At 37.4% G+C, this 23,044-nt stretch overlaps 3 protein-coding genes across 14 annotated transcripts; 1 reads left to right on the plus strand and 2 right to left on the minus strand.

Annotated features, from left to right (window-relative positions):
- Nucleotides 1–900: 900 nt before the first annotated feature.
- On the minus strand, nt 901–16,171 carry LOC135131128 (beta-arrestin-1). Of its 10 annotated transcripts, none has more exons than XM_064058692.1 (12): nt 16,079–16,171; nt 6,056–6,168; nt 5,925–5,955; nt 4,493–4,553; nt 4,187–4,377; nt 3,937–4,127; nt 3,596–3,877; nt 2,718–2,861; nt 2,341–2,484; nt 1,532–1,618; nt 1,324–1,467; nt 901–1,201 (listed from the first exon to the last, which is right to left on the minus strand). In XM_064058692.1, the coding sequence occupies exons 2-12, from the start codon at nt 6,088–6,090 to the stop codon at nt 1,111–1,113; spliced, it is 1,401 nt and encodes a 466-aa protein (XP_063914762.1). In that variant the 5' UTR covers nt 6,091–6,168; nt 16,079–16,171; the 3' UTR covers nt 901–1,110. The 10 variants fall into 10 exon arrangements, 9 of the variants coding, with proteins under 9 accessions (XP_063914762.1, XP_063914757.1, XP_063914758.1 ...); XM_064058687.1 differs by lacking the exon at nt 16,079–16,171 and adding an exon at nt 13,107–13,214; XM_064058688.1 differs by lacking the exon at nt 16,079–16,171 and adding an exon at nt 11,661–11,744.
- A 1,594-nt stretch (nt 16,172–17,765) lies between these two features.
- Nucleotides 17,766–18,823, plus strand: LOC135131132 (NEDD8-conjugating enzyme UBE2F-like). Its single transcript, XM_064058701.1, has 3 exons — nt 17,766–18,256; nt 18,307–18,468; nt 18,516–18,823. Exons 1-3 carry the CDS (start codon nt 17,999–18,001, stop codon nt 18,630–18,632), a joined length of 537 nt encoding a protein of 178 aa, XP_063914771.1. The 5' UTR covers nt 17,766–17,998; the 3' UTR covers nt 18,633–18,823.
- Nucleotides 18,824–18,933: 110 nt separating this feature from the next.
- LOC135131244 (AP-3 complex subunit beta-2) lies at nt 18,934–22,983 on the minus strand. Of its 3 annotated transcripts, none has more exons than XM_064058890.1 (12): nt 22,756–22,983; nt 22,634–22,709; nt 22,413–22,583; nt 22,206–22,366; nt 21,233–22,041; nt 20,955–21,175; nt 20,653–20,899; nt 20,263–20,569; nt 19,780–20,215; nt 19,595–19,733; nt 19,339–19,546; nt 18,934–19,289 (listed from the first exon to the last, which is right to left on the minus strand). In XM_064058890.1, the coding sequence occupies exons 1-12, from the start codon at nt 22,875–22,877 to the stop codon at nt 19,151–19,153; spliced, it is 3,036 nt and encodes a 1,011-aa protein (XP_063914960.1). In that variant the 5' UTR covers nt 22,878–22,983; the 3' UTR covers nt 18,934–19,150. The 3 variants fall into 3 exon arrangements, with proteins under 3 accessions (XP_063914960.1, XP_063914959.1, XP_063914961.1); XM_064058889.1 differs by having other exon boundaries at nt 20,263–20,578; nt 22,756–22,982; XM_064058891.1 differs by lacking the exons at nt 22,634–22,709; nt 22,756–22,983 and having other exon boundaries at nt 20,263–20,578; nt 22,206–22,373; nt 22,413–22,502.
- Nucleotides 22,984–23,044: the final 61 nt, after the last annotated feature.

A 23,044-nucleotide genomic window follows, 5' to 3' on the forward strand; every position in this document is an offset into this window, starting at 1 on the left:
CAACAGACAAAACACAGCAAAGATAGCACATAAATAATTTTTAGGAAAGCTTTGTGTATACAGAAAAAGAGGAACATACATACATTTTACGAACATTAACCCTAAAAATGTTGTGTTGAACTGCATTTAGGTAACAGTAGCACTTAACTAATTACCCAAAACATCTACGATCGTAATCATAATTAGCGCTGATTATTATCCACTCCGATACTTCACGCGCAAAAAAAATATATATCTTTATCAGCCTTAATAGGATTATGACTACGACCGATAGTCAGTACTTCCATATCTGAGTATAAAAGTGCTTTAAAAAAGTAATACAAAATACTTACTAATTAAATTCAGTACCAAGTTATCATTTAATTGTAAAATTAGTATGTAGCGTTATTTTATAATGTTCTGCGAGTAATTTAAACTTTTACACCCATTATAAGAGCCAGAGAAAATCAAATGCAGAAAACGACTATTTACAAGAAAATAAATACAGCCAGTTAATAATTGTGCACAATTTTAATAGACAGATAGACCACCAACTCAAAAAGATCGATGCACTGAAATTAAGAAATTAACAGCATATAGAGTACTGAGAGCGAGATAGACACAACACGAATTTTGAGCTCTGTGCTTCTGATAATAGGTATAGAATTAAACAAATATACAAAACACAGATCATAAGGTACAGAAAGGTTAGAAAATCATCCAAAACTAACTTTGATTTATGTTAAGAAGCAAGAATACGGTTTTATAATACAGAGGTCGAAAAAGAAAAGTTATTTGATGCCTAAACCAGGGGTTTTTAACCTCTGCACTCACCTCGACGCTTGACTAGGTTCTACTCTTTTTCATTGACATAATAACATACGAAAAACTGCATAGTGGAAAGCAATAAAACTACAAAGAAAACGAGTGCTCCGATTATGTTTATTTATTAAAAACCCCTGCCCTAAAATAGAATAAATGGGTGCATTCTGGTTGTGACTGGCAGCACAGCCGATGACTAGGGCACACACTTGGATCATGGGTTCACACCTAATCGCAGCTGATATACACATCAGTACGTATGGGTTGGAATGGACGGGCAGGCTGCATAGCCATAGCCTGTACCTTCTTTCATGCGTCAGTCTCACCTCCCTTTAATCGAAGACGAGCGAAATCTTCAAATATTATGTCATCGTCGTGATCTTGCAAGTTATTCTCGTCGCTAACGAACAAAAAAACAAAAACACGTTACGACAAACTCGTACCATTTCGTGTCTGCGCAGTGTTTACGTACGCAGTCACGATGACGTCAGCATGCGCATACTCAGAATAATAAATACGTACGCGTCCAGTTGAATCAAGTTGGCATCGACAGGAACATCTACTCCTACGTCTTTGCTCGATCTTCGCGATCCTGGCGCAGGCGGTGGTGTTTCTTCCTCCGGTTTCGGGTGCATAAGAATAAATGGGAGCTCGGCTACTAAATCCCTGCGCCGAAATAAATAAAAAAAAGTGTGAGTTTTTGCGACGTCGCAATTTTAAAACGACTTACCCTCCCAGAGCTCCTAAACATAACTTAACTTTAACTTTATATTGGACAATAATTCCCAAATTTTCTCTCTGTGACGGATCGGCAACTCTGCAATTGGAAGGTGTTAGTTTTTGAGCGGCAAAGCGATTAATTGATTATTCATGCGACGACAGTACATGAACATGCACTAGTTGGAGGTGTGTGGGTTTAAAGTGTTATCGAGAAATTGTCGGCGGTGAGTTCTGGCGATGAAATAAGGATAAGATAGCCAATTAACAAGATTTTCATAGAGTAATTTAATAAGAGGAAATAATTAATGCTGAAAGGGTCAAACAAAATACATGTATGTGTTTAATTGTTTGAAAAGAACAAGGGTCGTTCTAAATATTATGTAGAAAATTACATGATGCATCAACAATGTAGCAATCAATAACGTTTCGTTAAACATCTTATTATCATCGTTTTTTTCTCTCTCTCTCTCTCTCTCTCTCTCCCGTGTCGTTAGTTCCTTGATGATGATAATAAAATGTTTGTTAACAATAAAATAATGAACTTGCCTCTGAAATTGCCATTTCCATATAATGTGCTGAGCTTCTAAACTAACAAAATAAATGCATTTTTCGAATTATCATGCACATTAGTATCAAAACATTTATATCCAGAGTTGTATGAACACGTTTCTAAAAAGCTGTGCGTGTTAAGTTGTGTCAATTGTAGGTAACTCTCTAGAAACGTATATTCCGTATCAGGCAAAGTAAGCATATTAAAAATAATACATATAATTGGCAAAAAGATGGAGGCGAATGTAACAATATTGTTTGATAACTTACAAAGTACTCGATGCTAAGTTAGTATCCTCGTGCTTTAACTGTCCGTCCAAGGCGAGGCCCCACTTATCCTTATTATTGGCCAGAAGAGGTGTTAGAGTGAACACTTTGCTCAAAGTGAAGCCTGGGCCGATGGGACAGCTTTCACTACCCAAACCAAATCACAAAAATCAATTTTAAACGTATACGACAATTTTGCGAAATCTGCAGACACTGCAATCCCATCGCCCTTATTAATTATTGGATAGCATGCAAGAAAACCAACACCTAAAAACTGGTTCGCTGGGATATGAACCGTTTACTACTTTTTACTGCAATCAATATCAAACTTATGGTAACTGTCATGGTAAGTAGGGAAGGCGAGCTGCAGATTAACTCACATAGTGGACGAAGCCAAATTGGTGTCCTCATGCTTTAGCTGGCCGTCTAAGGCCAAGCCTCTTTTGTCCTTGTTATTGGCCAAAAGTGGCCTTACTGAGAACACCTTATTCAATGTACACCCTTGCGGTATCGGACAACCTGCACTATAATACCCTCAGTATCTCATCATTTTCTGCGCTAGGTCTAACCCCTAGTCGTACACGAATTACGGTACTCGTTACATATAGATCCATATCACTTATCGCTAAACCAACATCCTGCTCACCACCAAGATATCGACACACGTAAAAAAAATATTTTCAACGATAAGCAAGATATTGGTCGATACGCGAACACAAGTTTTGTAGCAATTCCTGAAACCGCTTAAAAAAATTTTTTGTTCAAAAATCTGCACTGACAAGATAAAACAATTTCATTTCCTACTACAAAGCCTGAGTTCTTAAACGTAACAGTCGAACAAAGTCTTCACATTTATTTCGTCGTTCCGTTGTTGCACCTAGTACAAAAATTACATTAAAAAAAATTAAGCCTACTATAATTTTCACGATAGATATATGGAGCCATTCTCGGTACATTCGGTAGCGCCTGCAACTAAAACTCTCGAGAATATATTTCGATAGTTACGTAGTTTCTCTTTTAATCTAACCCACTTGTTGGCGGTAATTTTAAAAAATCAAGAGCGCTTTCAAAAACCGCTCGCGTGAGACCGTTTCGCAAAATCGCTCAAGCTTCGCCAAAAAGCGGGTCGGCATCGGTACTATGTAACCATAAATTTCGCAGATCAAATGGACCTATATCTAACTTTTACCTCACAATATAAAAATTAAATATCACGTGAATGTTCGTATTGCAAAAAAATTGTGAATTAGTGACTTACTCGCTCTCCGTTTCAGCAACTATACATTTATACTGAGCAGTAGAAAAAAGGCAAATGTCAGCGAACTGCCGCACCGAAACTTTAATTTTCTTGACTGTCCTATTGGAATTGTTGGCTATGTGGACGTTGACGGCGATATTTTCGCCGTGATGATACAATTCCTTGTCTAGCGAAGCTTCTAAATGTAATTTATTCGGACTCATCATGAACTCCTTACTAACTTCGACCGATGGTTGTTCGCCCTGTTTGCTTGGTGCATACATTATCTTACGAATAGCCAATCTATACAACAAACACGTTACATAAAAGCTCTCAAATTAAAAACGCCCACGCAAACTGACCTAACTGAATTCCTTTTGTGGGGTTTGTCATCTTGAGATTCGCCGACAAACGCTTTAAGCTCGTAATCAACGCCGCAAGGCTTCCCCGTATCGCCAGGAGCAGGCTGCAAGGTTACGGAGGCTGGACAATGCGGCGGCAATTCAAAATAGAAAGGATAAGCGTTTGGTCCCAATTTTTTTATAAGACGCTCCTGCAAAAACCGATTCGACTTTCGAATGAAGAATAAACTTTTTTTGAGGTATTAACCACCTGAAGCCTAGTTGGTTCTCTTTTATTTTTGCTCTCCGGAGGGTAAATCTGCTCGGCTGCCAAGTAAAGGTCCTTACGAAAAGTAAGTCCTAAAACGTCTAAGTCTTCGCGACCATACCTGAACGCGGCCAAAACATGGCCGAAAACTTTCCTATCTTTTACATAATCGGGATCGATGAGAACAACGCCATCTATAAACATACGTCTTCGTCAAACAAATTGTTAGTCGAGGTAACCAGCCTATATAAACTTACGGAATCTATTAAGTAACTAAGCTTATGCAACCAATTCGATCGGAGTGCTTACCTATAGGGTCCACGTGGTCTATGTGATCGACGAAATCTCGCTTCCCTAGATATACCGTTATCTACAAGAAATAACCCCCTTCAATAATAATGTCAACATGGTTCTTCGACGATATCCCACTTCTAGAATAACCAAATTAGACTAAAAATATCTCTAGCACTAAGACGTCATTCGAGTATACAAGACGGGGTCAAAACAAACAAAAATTTAATTAAATAAACCGCAAATAAGATAGTGTTTCACGGAGCTTAGAAGCAATAACAGGTGCCGAGATAAGGGCAAATAAATAATTTACACTACTGCTTAACACAGGCTAATGAAGCACTAAGAACACTAATGCAGAAATCAAGACAAACATTAACGCGAATAGAAATGTCGTAATTCACGTTCCTCGCGTTTTAATTAAACCAAATCCCAGAAAAACAGTTCTCCTAAACACACGCCTCACTCCAACAGATGCCACTTGTTTTACCAAAAAACTTTACGTAACCCAATCAACAACAAATATGAACTTATTTTGAAAAATGTTCGAGTATTCTTAACTTCAACACTGTCACACGTATCGTCATAATCAAATAAATCGAGTATATGGAATATCGGACCGCAACATCAATTTCGTTCAATAAACAAATCTGTTTTCGCATTTACATGCTAACTTAAAAAAAAAACAATTTTTTCACCAACAGTCCATGTAAAAATCCATCTACAAATGCAAATATCGCGCAAGCGAAAATATTTTTATTCAGAGTTAACTTCGTTCAGTATGCCCGAATCGTCAGCCCTCGTTTAGTTGACGAAACAAAATGAGGGCACAAGAACAACAATAATACCAACTGTAGCGAGTCACGATCAACTTTAAATTAAAATATTTTCGGTCGCATGATACGAGATAAAAGAGCAAAGAAACTTTATGAACATTGTAACTATGTAATTTGGCTTCGAGAACGTTGCTTAGTGATGCTTTGTAAATGTAACGTTCTACATTCGAAGGGCGTATTAAACGGTATCCTGAACGAACTTTTAAAAAGAAAATTTCTTTTCTTGGCAGCTAATTGGGAAGCGATCGCCTCAATCAACACCTCCCGTCGGTTTGGTAATCGACGACAAGTTCGTTTTAACATACCGTTCGCCGAAATAGTTATTTACGGTTCTGAATTTTCCTTAATAGACTTTTTTCTCGGGTCGCATTCGAATTCTGCGAAGAAAAATCCGTGAAAATTGAATCGAACTCAAGTTTAAGAAAAAATATCCCCTCGCAATCAACTGAACAAAGAATCAGAAGGAACTTCGCCCGTGGATATTTACTCCCAAAAGTGGAAAAACAGAAACAAGAACTCTTTGAGAACGAGTTGAAAAGTAATAAAACGCAAACACTTACATCAGAAGTGGGATAAGTGTAAATTTTTTTGAGAGTAAAGCGGTCGCAACCTACCTTTCCGTTGGGAGAACTTTTCTTAAAAACCCTGAAAAGGATAAAAGATCGTAAGGGATTTGAAAAAGCACGTAGAATAGTTAAAATTTAATTATTCCATTAGTGTGCGTAAATGTCTATTAATTTTTTACCTCGTGGCTTGCCTCTTGCTGCTGCCATCGTCCATATCTGGGCTAGAAGGAGCCAACGTGGTGCCAGCGTCCGTTGGACAAAGTGAGGGCACTGTGTGCCCCTCCAGTCTGATCTGTAAATAATTTTAAAGTGAAATAAATGAATTTATGACGCAACATCTCAATTTTGATTGCTCTTTATTTATAAATCGGAACCAATAAAAGATGTTTAGGCGAGTGCGAATTACAATATCGTTCAATAAAAAAAAGACGTCAATTACGCGGATTTAAAAATAGTCGAACGATATTGTTTTTTCGGTTTTTGACCAAACACCGCATTTATAGATTTACTAGAACCTCTAAACTTCCGCTAATTAACCACAGATGATAGTCGCAGCTTAAATAAACAAGACGTCGAAAATAATTCGCGCGGAAGGGATCGGATACTCCGAAAACACTAGACCAATCAAAACGTTTACGCAAGGAAATCAAAAGACGACCACTGCTGCCCTAAAATCCCCTAGATTTTTCCTATCGATCTTCTATTTGCACTTCCGATTGGAGGTCTCAAATCTAATTTGAAAGTTTACTGACAACCAAGTTAAGATCTCATTTATCCTTTCTCATCACTCTATTGATCTCAAACAACGTAAGGCTACTGTCACGCGCTCATGTTAAAAAGTGAACTCACTTGCTTTATCAAATCTTTTCCACCTAACAAGATTTCTCATCCGCGCCAATCAATTCTCCCCAAGAGAAGTAATAAAAATCCGGATTATTCCCTATACACGAGGCGAAAAAACCAATGCGCTCGCTTTTTATTAACAGGCTTTTTCATTTAAACAAACTTTACCAAGAACTATCTCGTATTAACTAACGTCGGTTTGTCCAAATAGGATGCCACGAACAAAATTTACGATAATGTATCACATTACCGCACCATACACAACTTTGCCAACTGGCATACATCATAATTATCCGGTTATAAACTGACGGTGCATATACCATTCGTACAAAACAATACATAATGTTACGAAATAAACCCATACACCGCCCCGGTACGACGCCTATGGGTTTTCTAGTATGTGCCTCGATGGCGGACTCCAGAACAACCTCGAAGACGGCGTTCGCGAATTGTCCTTCCATGCAGCGCCGGCTAGACGATCTGATCACTCCAGTAAGTTTACTTCGTGTAAACGAGTGTCTCGGCGAGTTTACACGCTGACGACGACGACGCCGCTTGCGGTAGCTACTCCTTCCGACAATCGTTATGAAATTAAAACTTCACGACTATTATGTTATACGTTCTTGAAAGAAACGCCGCCCAACGTGAATTACTCCCAATCAGATATATGAGACGTAATAAATTCGCAAATTGCTCCACTTTATTTAAATTTTCGTTTACGCCGCCGTTACCCGACCATTCATTATATTGGGTTCGGTCACAATTTCGCTCCCCGTAGGAACGTGATTATTTTCTCAAGAGGAGCAATAAACCGCGGAAAAATAATCAGTCTCGTCGGTAAGAACGTGCAAACTATTACAATTGTAAAAATAAACGTTTGTTGTCACCTTGAACGCAAATGAAAATCTCACTTTTCGAACGAGAAAAAATCTTCACCTCACGTACGAAACAATCCCAACAAAATCCAGCACGGCGCGCTAAAATCGTGTTTGCTTTTAAGGAAACCAATTAAGTTGCGCGATTTGATGTGCACGTAAGGGTGGAATTTAAACCTCGTTAGAAAACCGCCAATCTTAATAGTGAACTTGTCAATATTCATAAAACAACCCCTTGTCTAAATTACCATCACCGAATACTTCAAGTCAACGTTCAGGATAATTTTAGAATTCCCGTCTTTCCGTTAAGCGCTTCTTTTAAAATGAAACCCGATATCGAACCCGAAATATTATCAGCTATCATTTATTCGTGCTTACACAAAGGCTATGGCTGCGCCACGCGAAAAAACATTTCGGACGAAATTATCTTATCAAAATGGTATAGTGTACCAGATAACTGCGGAAAAAAAGTCATTTCCGGCTTAAGCGGAACAGCGTGTGTAATTAAAACGGACAATATTTATTGTAATTTACATTATTTGAACAGCGAAAAGTACGACTTTTTTGTCGCCGGACGCAAAAAAGCTCCACTCCAACATCACACCTGATAATAATCGAGGTCACGACGTGTCAAAGTTCCTATATAAATAATATAAACAATATCGTAAAGAGATGCATATTGTTTCACGCCTTGTACGCTCAAGATTAATAACACAAGCATGCCATAGAAAAAAATTATCCGACGATCGCGTAGTTCTAGACGGATCAGATACAACTCGTACGAGTTTTTCGCAAATCAAATAAACTATGACGTTGCGCTGTAAATTTTAATACAAACGACCGTTAAAAATAATAAAGAACGTCATCTAGTTGGCAGTGGACGTTCAACTGTTCCCGTCGGTAGGTGACGGTGAAAATATATCTGGATTATTTACACAACCACGAAAAGCCACATTTTCATACACACCCACACTGATGTTATAACACCTGTTGGATAAACACCGCTATGACCATATTTGCGCATTATATAGATAGAATCCACTTGATCACTCGCTGCGCTTGTCACAGCAATGAAGTAACACACCACAAACAACACTTGCTGAAATACTTAGTATTTTGTATAAAGTTTGAGACAGGTTTTGGCGTGTTCTGCAAGTCCCAACATGTTGTATGTACGTGACAATAAACCAACAAGTATTTGGATGTTCGTAGTCTACATGACACATTTCCTAGGAAATCCAGACGTGCTTGTAATGACAGAACACGACATAGATCCTAAACCTCAATAACGCAATTATTTGTTTAACGAACATCGACTTCGGTCGTTTCCGGCGTTAACTAAATTTTGTACGTAGAGTTACTCTGTTGTTAAAAGTAACGAATTCGAATCTAGACGCGCATTTGCGCATTGTAACCGCATTTCTTAATTAAGTCACTCTATTAAAAAATGTATATCAAAAACGATAACGTAGAAATAAATAAACAATAGTGACCACAATCCACGGAGCAAAAACCTGAAAATCGCATCCTAATTTATCTTTTAGACGAGTGCCGGAAGGCATTCCTTTGATGCCAAGATTGTGAAACAGGGGGAAAAACTGGAACGACAAGATGACGGATGAGACAAATAAGGGCAAACAATAACTTAATCAAATGTTACAGAAAATACTGTAAGCATATTAAACGAAGCTCAAAAAGAAAATGTGATATTTTAGCCGCTGGAAAGTTATGACAAATGAATTTGAGAAATTGTAAAACGAAAAAAAAAAAACGCACGATAAATCCAAACACTAATTCCAACTCCTCCCCGGAATTTGTGACGAATGTTGAAATTATTTCGTCAACGGCTGACTTAAAAGTTTACGTTCCTTGGTAAAGTCAGTTCGTTATTTATTACACCCGCGATAAAATTTTTTTGTTTTCGATTTCGGCACACACTGTTTCTATTTACATGAATAAATTACCTTCATGAGTGGCAATCGACGAAAAACACGGGGGAGCGGCTTTTCTGGAATACCTTTTTCGTTTTTCTTCGTCGGATCGAAAGAAAAAGCGAAAGAAAAAGATGCGATCTGATTTAACGAAGTTAAATGTAGGGTACGCGGGGAAATATAGCGCGTGTTAAAGACAAAAGAACATAATAATGTCGCGAAATTTAATTAAAAGCAGAGCTTAACCGCGAAACACTGGCAGGAATTAATTGCGAATGTCTTCGAAGAAGAAGTTGTATAATCAATTTAAATCTGGAATGAGTATGGACAATGGGTAAAATCTCGGTGGACATTTAAATGTTTCGAAAATTTCCAGTCACGATAAAGCATCATGTATATTCATGCAGTTGACGCAAAAGTCATTTAGTATGCAAGGAAATTGACGTGTAAAACAAGCCAGAAATAAACAAAGAAATTGAACGTCGAGAAGATGTAATTAGCGAAAACGTTGATAATCGGTCGATTTCGAGGCGATTTTCGCTGTTATTTAACGATGATACGACCATCTGTCAAGCCACAACTGGATGTGATAAAATCTAATTAGCGCGCATTTCCACAATAATGCAGCAATAAATGATAAAACTATGCCAACTTGGGAAAAATTCCAATCTTTTTTGTTATCGCGATTGCGACGAGACAGCGACATTCACCATGAAATATGAGTCTAAATTAACACTCGTGAAGTTTATTGATGAGATGATTTGCTGTAAGTGATTGATTTCGTTTAATTCTAAACATTTAATTAATTCATAGAGCGCCACGAAAATAAACACGATGCTTCTAATTCACAAATTATTCAAAAGGACGCACCTTTCTACTTAATTAAATTCAACACAAAACAAATTTTATGGGCATATTTTAACACAATACATCAAATTGCGCACACCTATTAATGCAAAACGAGAGATGCGTGCATCCATGAAAACACTAAATATGACAAAATTTGTTTTTGTCGGACAGTTGCGACGATACGACGACTTTCAAAGGATGAGTCGTTAGCGCGAAAACGCCATCTAAAGAAACTTTGCCACCACTATCAAAATAAAAATAACTTTTGATATACTCACCACAATTGTTAGATAACTAGATAATACATGACGTCTTGCAAACCGCAGCACGGACGATAACACAATAAACCTCAAACAAAAACACTGATATATGAAGAAAAATCTTCGAAATAATACAAGAAAATGCTTCTGCGAACGCCACAATGGTCTCCCCGATTTCGCAAAAAAAACTCCATCTCAAAACTATTGAGGCATAATTTCACCCATTACTCTTCGCTCGGTCCATAATTCGCAGAGGTAATACACAAAATCAATAATATATTTATTTGCACCATCGAGTTTATTTTTAAAGAGTCTCGAACGGACTACGTTATTACTCAGGAAACAATAAATCATCAGCTTTTCACGATTTTCAATGCCGTCATTTGTCGTAACGATTAGTAATTATCTGGACTATTTTCGCGATTATTGTAATTATGTTTAATATTCTCTGACAATCTTATTTGTTTGATCATTACAGTCAGTTACTTTCCGCTGATGTTAATTTAAGAACAAATAAAACAAAAGTACTGTTAATGTTTTGACGTCACGGGTTATCCGACTCTCGATATTCGTACGTTACTTGCAATGTCCTCATTGTCATTACTCATGCTATAACCGCATCAAACATACAACAGAAAACGCCCAATTACTCATTTCTATTTCCTATTTTAATTTGCTATCACTAAAAAGTGTTATCTTTGCGTTATTACATCATTCATATTTGTAGTATTGAAAATTTCATGCAACTTCAATCGCTCCTTTTTATTGACGTATTCTGGCATACGCTTTCTATCGTACTTAATTGTGCGTAATTTATTATCTCACGCTTTTAACATTAATCACAAATCACTTCTGACTTTTTATACATAAATTATCTCAATCTAGCAAGAACAAAATTCGTTGTTAAAACATATATGCTACATCAGAATCATAAAGAAGATCCCATCCTTCATGGTCGGCGGGCAATTTGCTACTTTTTACATATAAATTGAAATTTTCAGCGTTAAGTCAACAGTTTGCAAATACCTCATTTTTTAGCTTACGCGATGAACTACGCACTCTACACATTTTACAATCATAACCGCACACTGACATTTGACGAAGCAAAAAAACAAACCGCAACTACAATAATCGTTCTTTAAATTACACAATTTATGACATTATGATTTTACAATCATCAAAATACAATTTTTTTCAAATAGAAAAATTAAAAAACGCCATTACCCATTAAACATGCCTGAACAGAAATCAAAACACGCTTGTCTTTAACTGCTGGGAACGAGTCGTTCGAACACACACAAAATTTCCGAAACAACTCGTTCAACGCGTTTTAAATTTAGTTCCACGATTGGACAAATGCGGGTGGAGCGTATAATCGCTATTGTATTATACTAAAAAATACCCGCTATCGACAACATTATGTACTTACATTTCAAAGCAATTTTAATGACTGCAGTTTTACGAGCTAAGCTAGATCGCGAAACTATAGTTCGATTCAAAGATAAAAGCGATTAAGGTATTTGACGAGTAAATTAATAGGAATTTATCGCATTACTATACATAGACAGATAATAGCAACGGCAATTAGTGCTTTTTATGATTCGTTAAGCCAGAAATAAAATTTTTCGTTCCGAGAAGGGTCAGTCTTAATTTTTGGATTGCCGGCGGTTGAGAAATTACATCAAGCTCGACTTGGCAAACCATCGGGTGCGTAATTGCGCCTTAACAATAATCGCGGGATTGATAAAAATGAGAAATATCATAGCCGGCTGGCGAAAATGCGTATCAACTGAACCGTGGATGATACAAAATGACCCTCGGTTGTTTTATTAAAAAACTTTCCCTCTCATTCTCCAAATTGGCTTAAAATTCATCCGAGTAGTTTACCTCTGAACTTCAAAGCAATTAGAGTCCATGACGCACGTATACAATAAAATTCAATTAAAACGAAAACAAACTTTTTAATATAAAAATACAATTCAACAAGCTGGAAGTTTTCATTATTTCAAATATTTATAACTTCGTTGAGTGCGTTAATTAATATGTCAAAAAAATGAATCCGAGGGATCTTTAACCACCCCAAACAGTTTGCTTCCTCGGTGCTTTTGATCAGCGAAGCCCTCATATTCCCCTTTTGGTGGCGTAAGTTGAAATTCAACAGTTCTGAATATTACAAACATCCAAATTGTGTAGGGAGTTTCCAAAGTTATGGATTTGGAACGTTGACGATTATTCGATTTGGTGTAGCACACATCCGAGGATCATTTCAATGCGAAACAGCGTTAATAAAACAATTTCGAACAAGTACGTCCATAAAGAGCAATCAAAGAGGTGATTCGTTTGGATTTTGATCGAGTAAAGCATTTCGAAGTAATTAGCGCCCAATACCCTTTATGGCATTTATTTGCTGCGAATCGGCTCGTATTATTAACAAGTTCGCACAATCAAGCCGATCAAACCACACAAACTCACCTCTTTGCTATCAATCTCGAGCCGGCCCATCCGCCCATTGTAAAACCGTGAAATCCAATTCTGGATAGGCGCGAAAAAATTGCTCCTACGCATATTAAAACACATGAAATCGCATTTAAAACATTTTTTTGTGTTTGCTTTAATTTCAAAAACACTCCTACGTCATCGACCTGAAAAATACTCGAATTGTGAGAAGATAATTAACTATTAATGTTAGTCCAAACACCGATTGATTCAAAAATCGTCTGGTGCAGCGTTATTTCGTGTTAATAGCCAAACTTTAGTACGCTTACACAAACTTCTCCATTTAGTGTTTGAGTAAACTTGGCTCAAAACGGAACTCCCAATCTGTAAAACCAATAACTTATTGCACTTCCCGCAGTTCATAATTTCAAATATAATTAACATCGCTGCCACTTCGCAGGTTTTCTCTTTTTTTAATTTCTGCTCCCCGCCGAGATGAAAATAAACAAGGAACCGAAGAAACCCCCGTAACGATTTTTCAATAACGACTACTGTGCATTTAGATTGATTTCAAATATTAAAAAAATAATATACAAAGGAAATTATAACATCATTTGCATTTACATGGAAAGGAAATATTTCACGGTTTATTTCCTACTCTTTCAGAATAATTCTTGGCAGTACGTGGCGCCGTTTTTCTGCTCGACACAGTTTCTCTGCAACTTTTCCACCGACGTACGAAAAAACAAACGAAATCTCGTTTCATGACGGCCGAAAAAAAATCAGCATGATGTTTTTACAAGTCCCAGCCTTTGTCCCTGACTTTTACTTTCAAATACATTTTTTTATAATCTCTTCTGTCGCGCACACGATTCAACTGACAATTTATAAAATACATAAAAGGATATTTATTTTACATTTTCGGCCTTTATTTTTTCAAATTTCTCTATATGTAATTCGGCCTGCCAAGTCCACATAAAGCTCACGTCACATCAGAAAAAAACACTTTTATTCAAGCGTCCTGCTATTTCGTAGCCCATCACACTGAAACCCTTTACGTTTTCACGTTTAACCAACCGGAACGTCAAGGCAAAATTTTGCCTAAATATATTTTACGCCCAGTAAACAATTTTGCATAGTGCCAAAAATAAATGCTTTTCGTTATTCCAGAAAACACCTATTTTTGTAATTGTACAATTTTATAAAAAACGTGTACAGGTGTATAAACCTAAGAACGAAAAAAAGATTTCAAAATTAGTTTTGTTTTAAAACTGCCATGTATATAGTTTAATGTTTTCGGGTTAAAATTAACATTTCAATTCGAATTGAGGGCTATTATTCACCGTACGACATTCACAGAATCAATAGCAATTTTAGAGAGACGATCAAATGTTTTTTTTTTCAATGTTACCTACTTTAGTGACAAATATCACAATTAGTTCATATTTTGTTTTCAGCATTGAAATTGCTATTCTATTATGTGGATACAAATTAAGTTGGCCTTTCAAACAGTGTTTGGGCGTAGAATTGAAAAAGTAGTGTTTGAGCTATTAGAGGCTTGAAAAGGCTTATAAATTGGTAATTTTTGGGAAATAAAATTTCCCATGTGGTCGTTAATATTTGAAAACGGGGGTGTAGTGCAAAATTGAGTTTCCTTTAACATTCTAGGAATTTTGCGCCACTATTGAGCCGAAAGCGGGCACAGCCGTCGGCAATTTACGCAAATAATTAGGTCTTTGTTTTAAGGTATTTGCTTGTAGTGAGACTTGTAGCCGTCCTCTCAAACTCTAATGAGGTCAAGAGTTTCAAATACTTGACTCATTAAACTCGGTAAAAAGATAACAAACTCGTAGTGCAGGTATAAAATTTTTATTTCCTCTTGGTATATTGTTTCGATTGGAGTCGTTTAGTGGCTTCGTTATATCAGAATTTTCTCGTCTCGTCTTTCGGAAAAAGGCGAATTGATTTAGAGGGTACATCATCAGTAGCCTTTCTAAAATAATCGAGTTAGCAGGTTTTGGGTGTAACTCAGTCTTTTGAGTAAACTCAATTTGAAGGCAAGTCCCTTTGCTTAATAGCGCCAACAGCATTAATGCCTTCCGCAGTGATTCCCCGGAATTAATTCCATGAATTATTCTGATTTTCTCAATGAAGTTGAACACACGTTCATAAATAATAGAGCGATTCCTACCTCGCCGAGATTAGAAAGATTCCAGGATATTTTCAATTTTGTGCCGATGCCGGTACGAAATTTAAACAAACGTGTTGATCGGATCGGGCTTGAAATATAACAGAAATTTCGTTGATTACGTTTTAATAAGAAAGATCATAGTGAATTTAAGATGAAACACGACCAATTTATGTTACTCGCTACGAAGGAGGTATCAAAGGAGATACGTAAGTAAAATTAAATGGAAATATGATTCATATAGCAAAAGTAATTGATGTTCACCTTTCGCTTCCAATTTCCAAGTATACTTTGCCTCATCCAAACTCGGGAAAAGGTTTCTTAATTAAATTTCTTATGAATCATGGAGATTCGTAAGTGAATTTTCTCATCGAAGCGCGGATTCAAACTGTTCAAATACTCATTATCTGTATTTGTCTATCAAACACGTTCGAACTTACTCAGCTAGGTGCACCCAATAAAACGCGCCCTTATAATTCTCGGACCAATCAAAATGAGTGTCTTCGACTTAATCTAATATCTTTATGGGCTTTAATTGGCCACAATGGGTCCCCGCGCCGTAAAAATTTATGCGATTTCTGAATTACGTGAGATAATTTTTATCGCCCGGTTGTCAAACAAACCAACAAATCGAACAAACACCAAAACGAACAAATCCCGACCGAAACGGCCCAACCTCAAAACTTCCCAAAAAGCACTTTGCAGGTTATTCCACATCCTTCACACAAACTCGCCTCAAAACAACCCACACAACCAAAACAAACTCGGAGAATCCGGCCCGGTAGGGCACAACCGCCGAAAAGCAAAAATTTTCACTTACGTGTACACTATTTTCCTAGAAATGCCAAAAATTCCAAGTCCACACGTTCTAAACACGGCAAGAAAAGTCCACTTGCTTGTCGGTCTCAGTAGAACTGCGAGGCTTCTGTCGAAACGTCGTGATTTCTACCAAAGGATACGCCGTTGCCACGATTTTCACGACTTCGTCACCTCGAACTTGGACTTCCTTCCCACTGGAACACTTTGGGCCTTGTCCAACTTCCCAACTCTGAAAACTGGGAAGTGTGCCGTGGAAGGGGTGCAAGCGGAGCGGCGCGCAAGCGCGCGCGCCATACCAGGCCTGCCAACCGATTCGAACACCTCGCAGTAATTTTTTATTTAGGATAAACGCGCAAAAAACGACGTAAATGACGCGATAAAAGCCCGAGCGATACTCAACCGGGCCCCTTTTTCTTTAGCAATAAAGTAAATTGAACAACAAAAAATTTCATTTTTGCTGCCAACCTAGCGCGGACTGGGGGAACAAGAGTCAAATTCCAGACGCGCGCAAAATCTCAATAAGAATATTCGAATTTGAATATGAATACCGCAATCAATTCCACTGAAACAAAGAGACGACTCAACCAGTTTCCGCAATTAATTCAGAATTAATAATTCATATTGCTTCACTTTATAAATTATCATTCTGATGTATATAATAGATTTTACAAACAAAGGAAAATGATGATTTGGGACTTTTCACTTGAAAATTTACCACTGCCAGGAATGTTAATTATTAAACAACATATTTGTCGAGATAAAACGCATTAAAAGCGCCGGTTTATTCATAACATGCACTGCGGAGGTTTTAATATTAATTATCGTTATTGTAAAGTGCTATATTAATCGATGTCTTTTTGTCCGCGACAAATTACACAACACGAAAAGCATAAAATGTTTATCAATGGAATTTTTCCATTGTTAAGTTGGTTTTTGTGGTTTATGGTATTACAACTGTGTAAACGTTTAAATAAATAATAATTCATTCATATTGTTGTATAAAGATGTTTAAAAATAACTACGTTAAGTCAATAAACACGACAGAATTATTTGTTTCAGTTACATGTTTCACACCATTCATAAGGTACATCGGGGCACAGGTATCCAAAGTTCTGATAAATGCAGTCGCGTGTGTGCGCCACATTTTAGTTTTAATATATTTTGTGAAAAATTAGTAATTATTTTATATTCCAATTTTTCTTTTTCATTTTTGTTGTTTTTGTCTCTAATATCAAATCTTTATACATACCATGTTTCTATTTGACTATTTTTTTTTTTATTCTTTTGACACATTCTAATAAATATTAATACGGCACAAAAATGTAAATTTCTGAAATTCTACAACTGTAAACAAAGGACGCACTGGGTGTTTCTGCACAATAAACTGGTTTTTGCAGTCATTAATTTTAACGCACGTGAATAAGACGTCCCGTCAAACGTAAACATTAAAAAAAATGTTTAGTTGATAAATAAAATTTGTCCTAAAATGTTAGGTTATTTAAAGACAAAATTTTACGTTCGGGTATATTAAATGAGAATGCCGTTTATAACGAATTATTATTACCTACATATTCTCTAAACCAGTTAAAAATCGTATTAGCTACAGAAGTTTGTGACAGAAGACTTTCGTCATGCGCACAACAACTTATTTGAACAAAAAATATATATAACATAATAAAAAAGACTAATGTTAGTTTGCGATCCCCACGCACCTTATTAAACAGTTTGTTTTTTCTTTCCCGACTTTCGTTTTCAATGACGTCACAGACAGGTGAGCCAATCAGATTCACAAAAATACCTACTCATTCTAGTCCTAACCTAAAAGTCCAGTCCATATCAGATCTATGATATCAAAGTAAAACCCAAGAAATAAACAATGCGATGACTTGTGCTTTAATTTAAAAATTAGGAATATTAAAAAATGATTACGCTTTCCCAACGCTTGAAAAAACAACAAGATGATCGTTCTGCTGCCGTAAACAGAATTTCAATCAGAGATAAATTGTTGATAAAGGAGTCGCAAGAGATGTCTCAGCTTTTGCCAAATAATTGTTCAGTATTTTACGAAAACGAAAACGATTTAAGTAAGTTTATACTGACCGTGAAACCTACAGAAGGGTACTGGGAAGGCGGAACGTTCAAATTTGCTATTAATGTAACAGAAGAATATAATATGGTTGTAAGTATAAAAAACTCGCAGCGGTGTTTTTGTTTAGCGTGTTCTTTCAGCCTCCTACAGTCAAATGCCTTACTCGATTGTGGCATCCAAACATAACAGAAGTTGGAGAAGTTTGTCTATCACTTTTACGGCAACATAGTATGGATGGATTAGGTTGGTCACCAATTAGAAGGTTAAATGATGTTGTTTGGGGCCTACACGCTTTATTTACGGTGAGGGAAAAGCGCGTTTCCGTGCGATGTTTATATTTTCTTTTTAGGATCTATTAAATTTTGATGATCCCTTAAATATAGAAGCTTCCGATATGTATAGAAATTCTAAAGAAGAGTTCAGAATGAAAGTTAATGAATATGTAATGTTATATGCGAAAGAATAATATTTCAATGTAGACTTTTTCAATTTACATTGTTTCGCTTTTTCCGTCAATTTTTACATCGTGGATACTCAAGAGATGGTCATTTTGTAAATTATTGTATGAGTAGAGAGCTCTCGGCTTTTCTACGATTTATATTTATATCAATTCTAGTGTGTAATCTTTCTCTTATTAAAATTTCGTATTTGTTGCAATATTTATTTGAAAAGGGGCGTTCACCAATAGCAAATCGGAATTAACGTAGCGCAAAAACTACCAATCGCGGATTTACTTCGCGCATGCGCAGTAATAACATTAAGCATAATTTCAAAAAATTCAATTAGATATTTATTTGAAAGGATAAAAAACAAGTTGAACTTTACATGTGCATAAAATACAAATAACATAATATTCACTCGACAAAGGAAGCTCTAGAACTGTAAGCGGCTACTTGGTGCACATTATGTTTTAAGTATTTCTCGTTACAAAAAAAAAAGTACATAAGGTAAGAATATAATGTTTCATATATGTTTAAGCTGAGATTATGTCTTCAAGTTGTGTAGCAGTTCGTTGAGCAGAACGGACCCGAACACCATATTTTCGCAATTAACTATAATCGTTTCTTGATTTGTAATTGTAACCAAAATTAAATTCGACGATTTCAGCGTCTGACCCGCGAATCTATAAACAAAATTAGTAACCTTGTTAGTAATACCGTGGAAACCATTACCTCAACGTATCACCATCCGGGTTACCGCAAACGCCCAAATTTGTACACTCTAACACCTTCTCTGTAACATTATTAACACACTTTGCATGCCCAACATGCTCGTTCATCCCGCCCAACTTTGATTGTTTTTCATAGAAAACGACGTTTTCCATTTTTATGGGTCGGATCAGTTCGCCTATTGTCGGTTTCACGCATACAGTAAAGTTTCCTAAAACATTGATCCTGATGGGTGTGGCCATAAAATTAGGAGGTTTACCTAATGAACACACTATTTCGAAATTCGCAGATTGTATAGTATCGTTAAAATCGATCCCTAAAGTTGCTGGCAAACACCCATTTGGCGGCAACTTTGGGATGTTTGCGAAGTCGTAAATTGACATGTCCATACCCAAGTTCTACAAAACGACAATTAAGACGAAAAAGTGACGCTATTTTAACAACCTTTTTGCCGAGTCGGATGTCCGTTATGTCTTCGTTAATGTTATTAGTGAACATGATGTTGATGTTTGCCATACTGGGGGATAATATATGTGGTGACCTTGTAAACCTATAGATAGCTGATAATCCTCTGCCGTTGATTTTATTAATTAGTTCCATTGATTTAGTGTGAGTGTAGATTGCGGGAATTATTTCAATGAGTAATGGGTTGACGCTGACTATGGTACTTGGAGTCAAAAACCCACCCAGGGATGGTGTCATCACAGGAATAGAACTATCAAGATCGCTTAAATCTAGCAGTAAATCTAAATTCGACTTTGGTTTTGGCGGCTCTGGTCTTGATATTTGCGATTTTTCGTGCTTAGGTCTTTCATCTTCACTTTCTTCTTCACTTGATTCTTCGCTGGAGCTCGAGTTAGACGATTTAGTTCCCGATTTTCTAAAACAAAATTGACGACATGTTCACCTACCAAATCAACGACTTACTCTTCACTTGATGATTCTTCTTCATACTGACTATCACTTTCTTCGCTCGTACTTTCGCTACTACTCGACGAATCTTCGCTTCCAGAAGTGTTATTGCTACTAGCACCACGCGAACTCCCAGATTCCCACAAAAACATGTCTTTGCTCTTCTTATCCGATTTTTTATACGGTTTGGAATCTTCAGTTGTTACGATTGGTTCGACGTTTCTGACGTCACTAGGTGGCGGGTGTTCAGGGAAAGGTGGAAGAGGTTCATAACCGGTTGCTCTCTGTTTGATGTAATGCGACAGTGAACCTAATTGCAAGTCTTCATGATCTACAATTTAAACAACTCGCAGTTCACGTGATTTGAAGATCGATCACTTATTGGTTATTTATAACCACACCCACCTTTGAACTGTGACTGTAATAACGGTGCCGGTTTACTCGCTAGGAAAATTCTTGTTGCGTAGGAAGTGATTTTTCCTTCTTGTCTAGGGATAAATTGCTTAAGCAATCTTGCTTTATCTCTAATGTCGTAGTTTTGATCATAACGCGCCAAATTAAAAATGTATTGACATAAAAGCGAAGTTTGTTCCGAGTTTGTTATGTACAGTTTCACGGCTAAATTCATCACTTGTAATTTAACTATGTCATGCTAAAATTACCAATAGGTTATGTTTACGGGTACAAAAAAAAAACATTTTATATACCTCGTCAGAGAACGTTTTAGCTAATTTCCTAAGAATATCGGGTGCAATATGCGGCACTTTTTGGGAATGTTCGCCAAGCAGCCACAAAATGGCAGCTCGCGCTTGCGCAACAGTTATACTATCGAGAAGTCGCGCCATATGAGTGATAATTTCCTTCGGGTCGGCAGCTTGTGTTTGAAGGAGCCTCTTAATGACGACTACACTTTCAGCAACAACAGCCTCTACAAAATGACGTTAAGAAAAAACCAATAAAATAAAATGGTGCACCAAAAACCAACCATCTCTATTTGACAACAGCGACACCAATCCGTTAAGGCAAGAATCCGTAACTTCATTAATGGAACAGGCACACCTCCCAATCGCTTGAATCGTCGCCGCAACAAACTTCTTATCACTATTAGAAATATAAGTCTGCAGTTCTCTCAAAATAATCGAAACATTCGAATCCGTCGTCAGATTCGTCAAAATCTCAAGCTTCAACAACTTAATATTCGTCGGATCGGAAGTCCGCACGAAGAAACTCTTCAAGTACGCCTCAAACATCCCCTTATTCTGCGCACTAATCGACGCAATGGCGTTCAAAACCACACTCTGGACCTCCACGTGCGACCGCAGAAGCCGAACCATAGCCTTCGCCGCCAAGAGGCTTTCGCTCTTGGGGGCGCCGTGATGGTACAGCTGCGCCACCGCCATGACGACGGCGGCGTTGCGCGATTGCAGCAGAGGCCTGGTGGATCTCAACAAGAGGCGGTGGTCGGGGTCGAGAGTGGGGGCGGGCTTCTCGGAGGAATCGGACCCTGAGTCGTAAAACGGACGGTCCGAGTCATCGCCATGTTCGTGTAGGTTAGGGTCGGCGAACTGCATGCGAGCGTAGCGAGTCAGCATGTTGACGATGGTCACTTGACCCCATTCGTCCACGTCGACGAGCAAGGCACACAGTTTTCTATACACTTGATGAATTAAGTCGACGCGCTCGGGGCAAACTTCAGTGAAGGCCATCACGGCCGAGCCGATGACGAGGACCGTCTTGTCCGCGAGGAGTTTCTGGATGATGGTAACCAGTTCGGATTTAAGTTCATTGTCTAAACTATAAAAAAAAAATGAAAAGGTAGTTAATTGGGTGACGAGAAATGTGCTTGTGGCTTAATAAATCACGTGATTTTGACAAGCAGCTGCAACGAATGGGAAGGCACCACGTGAAAGAGGCGTGCTTGTGTTACTTGTGATTGGTCAGAATTGACATAGTCATACCCATATAATTTGGGGATGGCGTGTGCTGCGGTTTTGCGCACATAAGGCGACATGTCGGACGAAGCGTCTCGTATTGCTAACATGACGATGGGTGAAATCATTTTGACCCTTATACTGGATAAAACCCGCAACGCTCCTGCCCTGATCAGTTGGTTAGGTTCCTATAAACTGACACTAGTTAAACATAATTGCTATAAAAACTCCTACTTTTAAAGCTCTCTGAAACGTAGAAATCGAAAGTAAAGCTAAATCTTGCTGTTCTTCAGCATATCTTTCCAAATACACATAAACCAACTTCTTGACTTCAATGTTTTTAGAAACGACGTTCTTAACAACAGCTGGAAAAAGCATAGACGCGTCTCGACCTTTTGCAACCATCTAAGAAACAAAAATTAGTGTGCACTTGTAAAAAAAAGCTTAATTTTTACCCCAATGATTCTTTTCATTGCTTCCAATTTGAGGCTGTCTTTATTAGAATCAAGCATTTCTTTGAGGTCATCGTGCCTACGACATTTAAGCGTAAAACGTGTCGTATAATGAGAAAACTTACTTTTTGAAATCTGTATGGAAGAATCCTCCGGAGGCTGGATCGACCGCAAACTCGGTCTCAAATCCAGCCCCCCGGTCATTAGAATAAGAACCATTGTTGGAAACATGAGACGAAGTCAACATAATTGATGATAAATTTTTTTAACAATTAAAAATATCATTAAAATTGCTCAAAACATAGAAATTGCAAAGATGACACGTCCATCTACACTGCGAACAAAATTTCTAGGTTATGACAATCACTGCCACCAACGTAACCCCGTTCACGTTGGTACTAGTGTCGATAAAAT

This window comes from Zophobas morio, unplaced genomic scaffold (genome assembly GCF_036711695.1).
Source record: "Zophobas morio isolate AGI-343-1 ecotype UQ-CSIRO unplaced genomic scaffold, CSIRO_AGI_Zmor_V1 ptg000019l, whole genome shotgun sequence".
NCBI lineage: Eukaryota > Metazoa > Arthropoda > Insecta > Coleoptera > Tenebrionidae > Zophobas > Zophobas morio.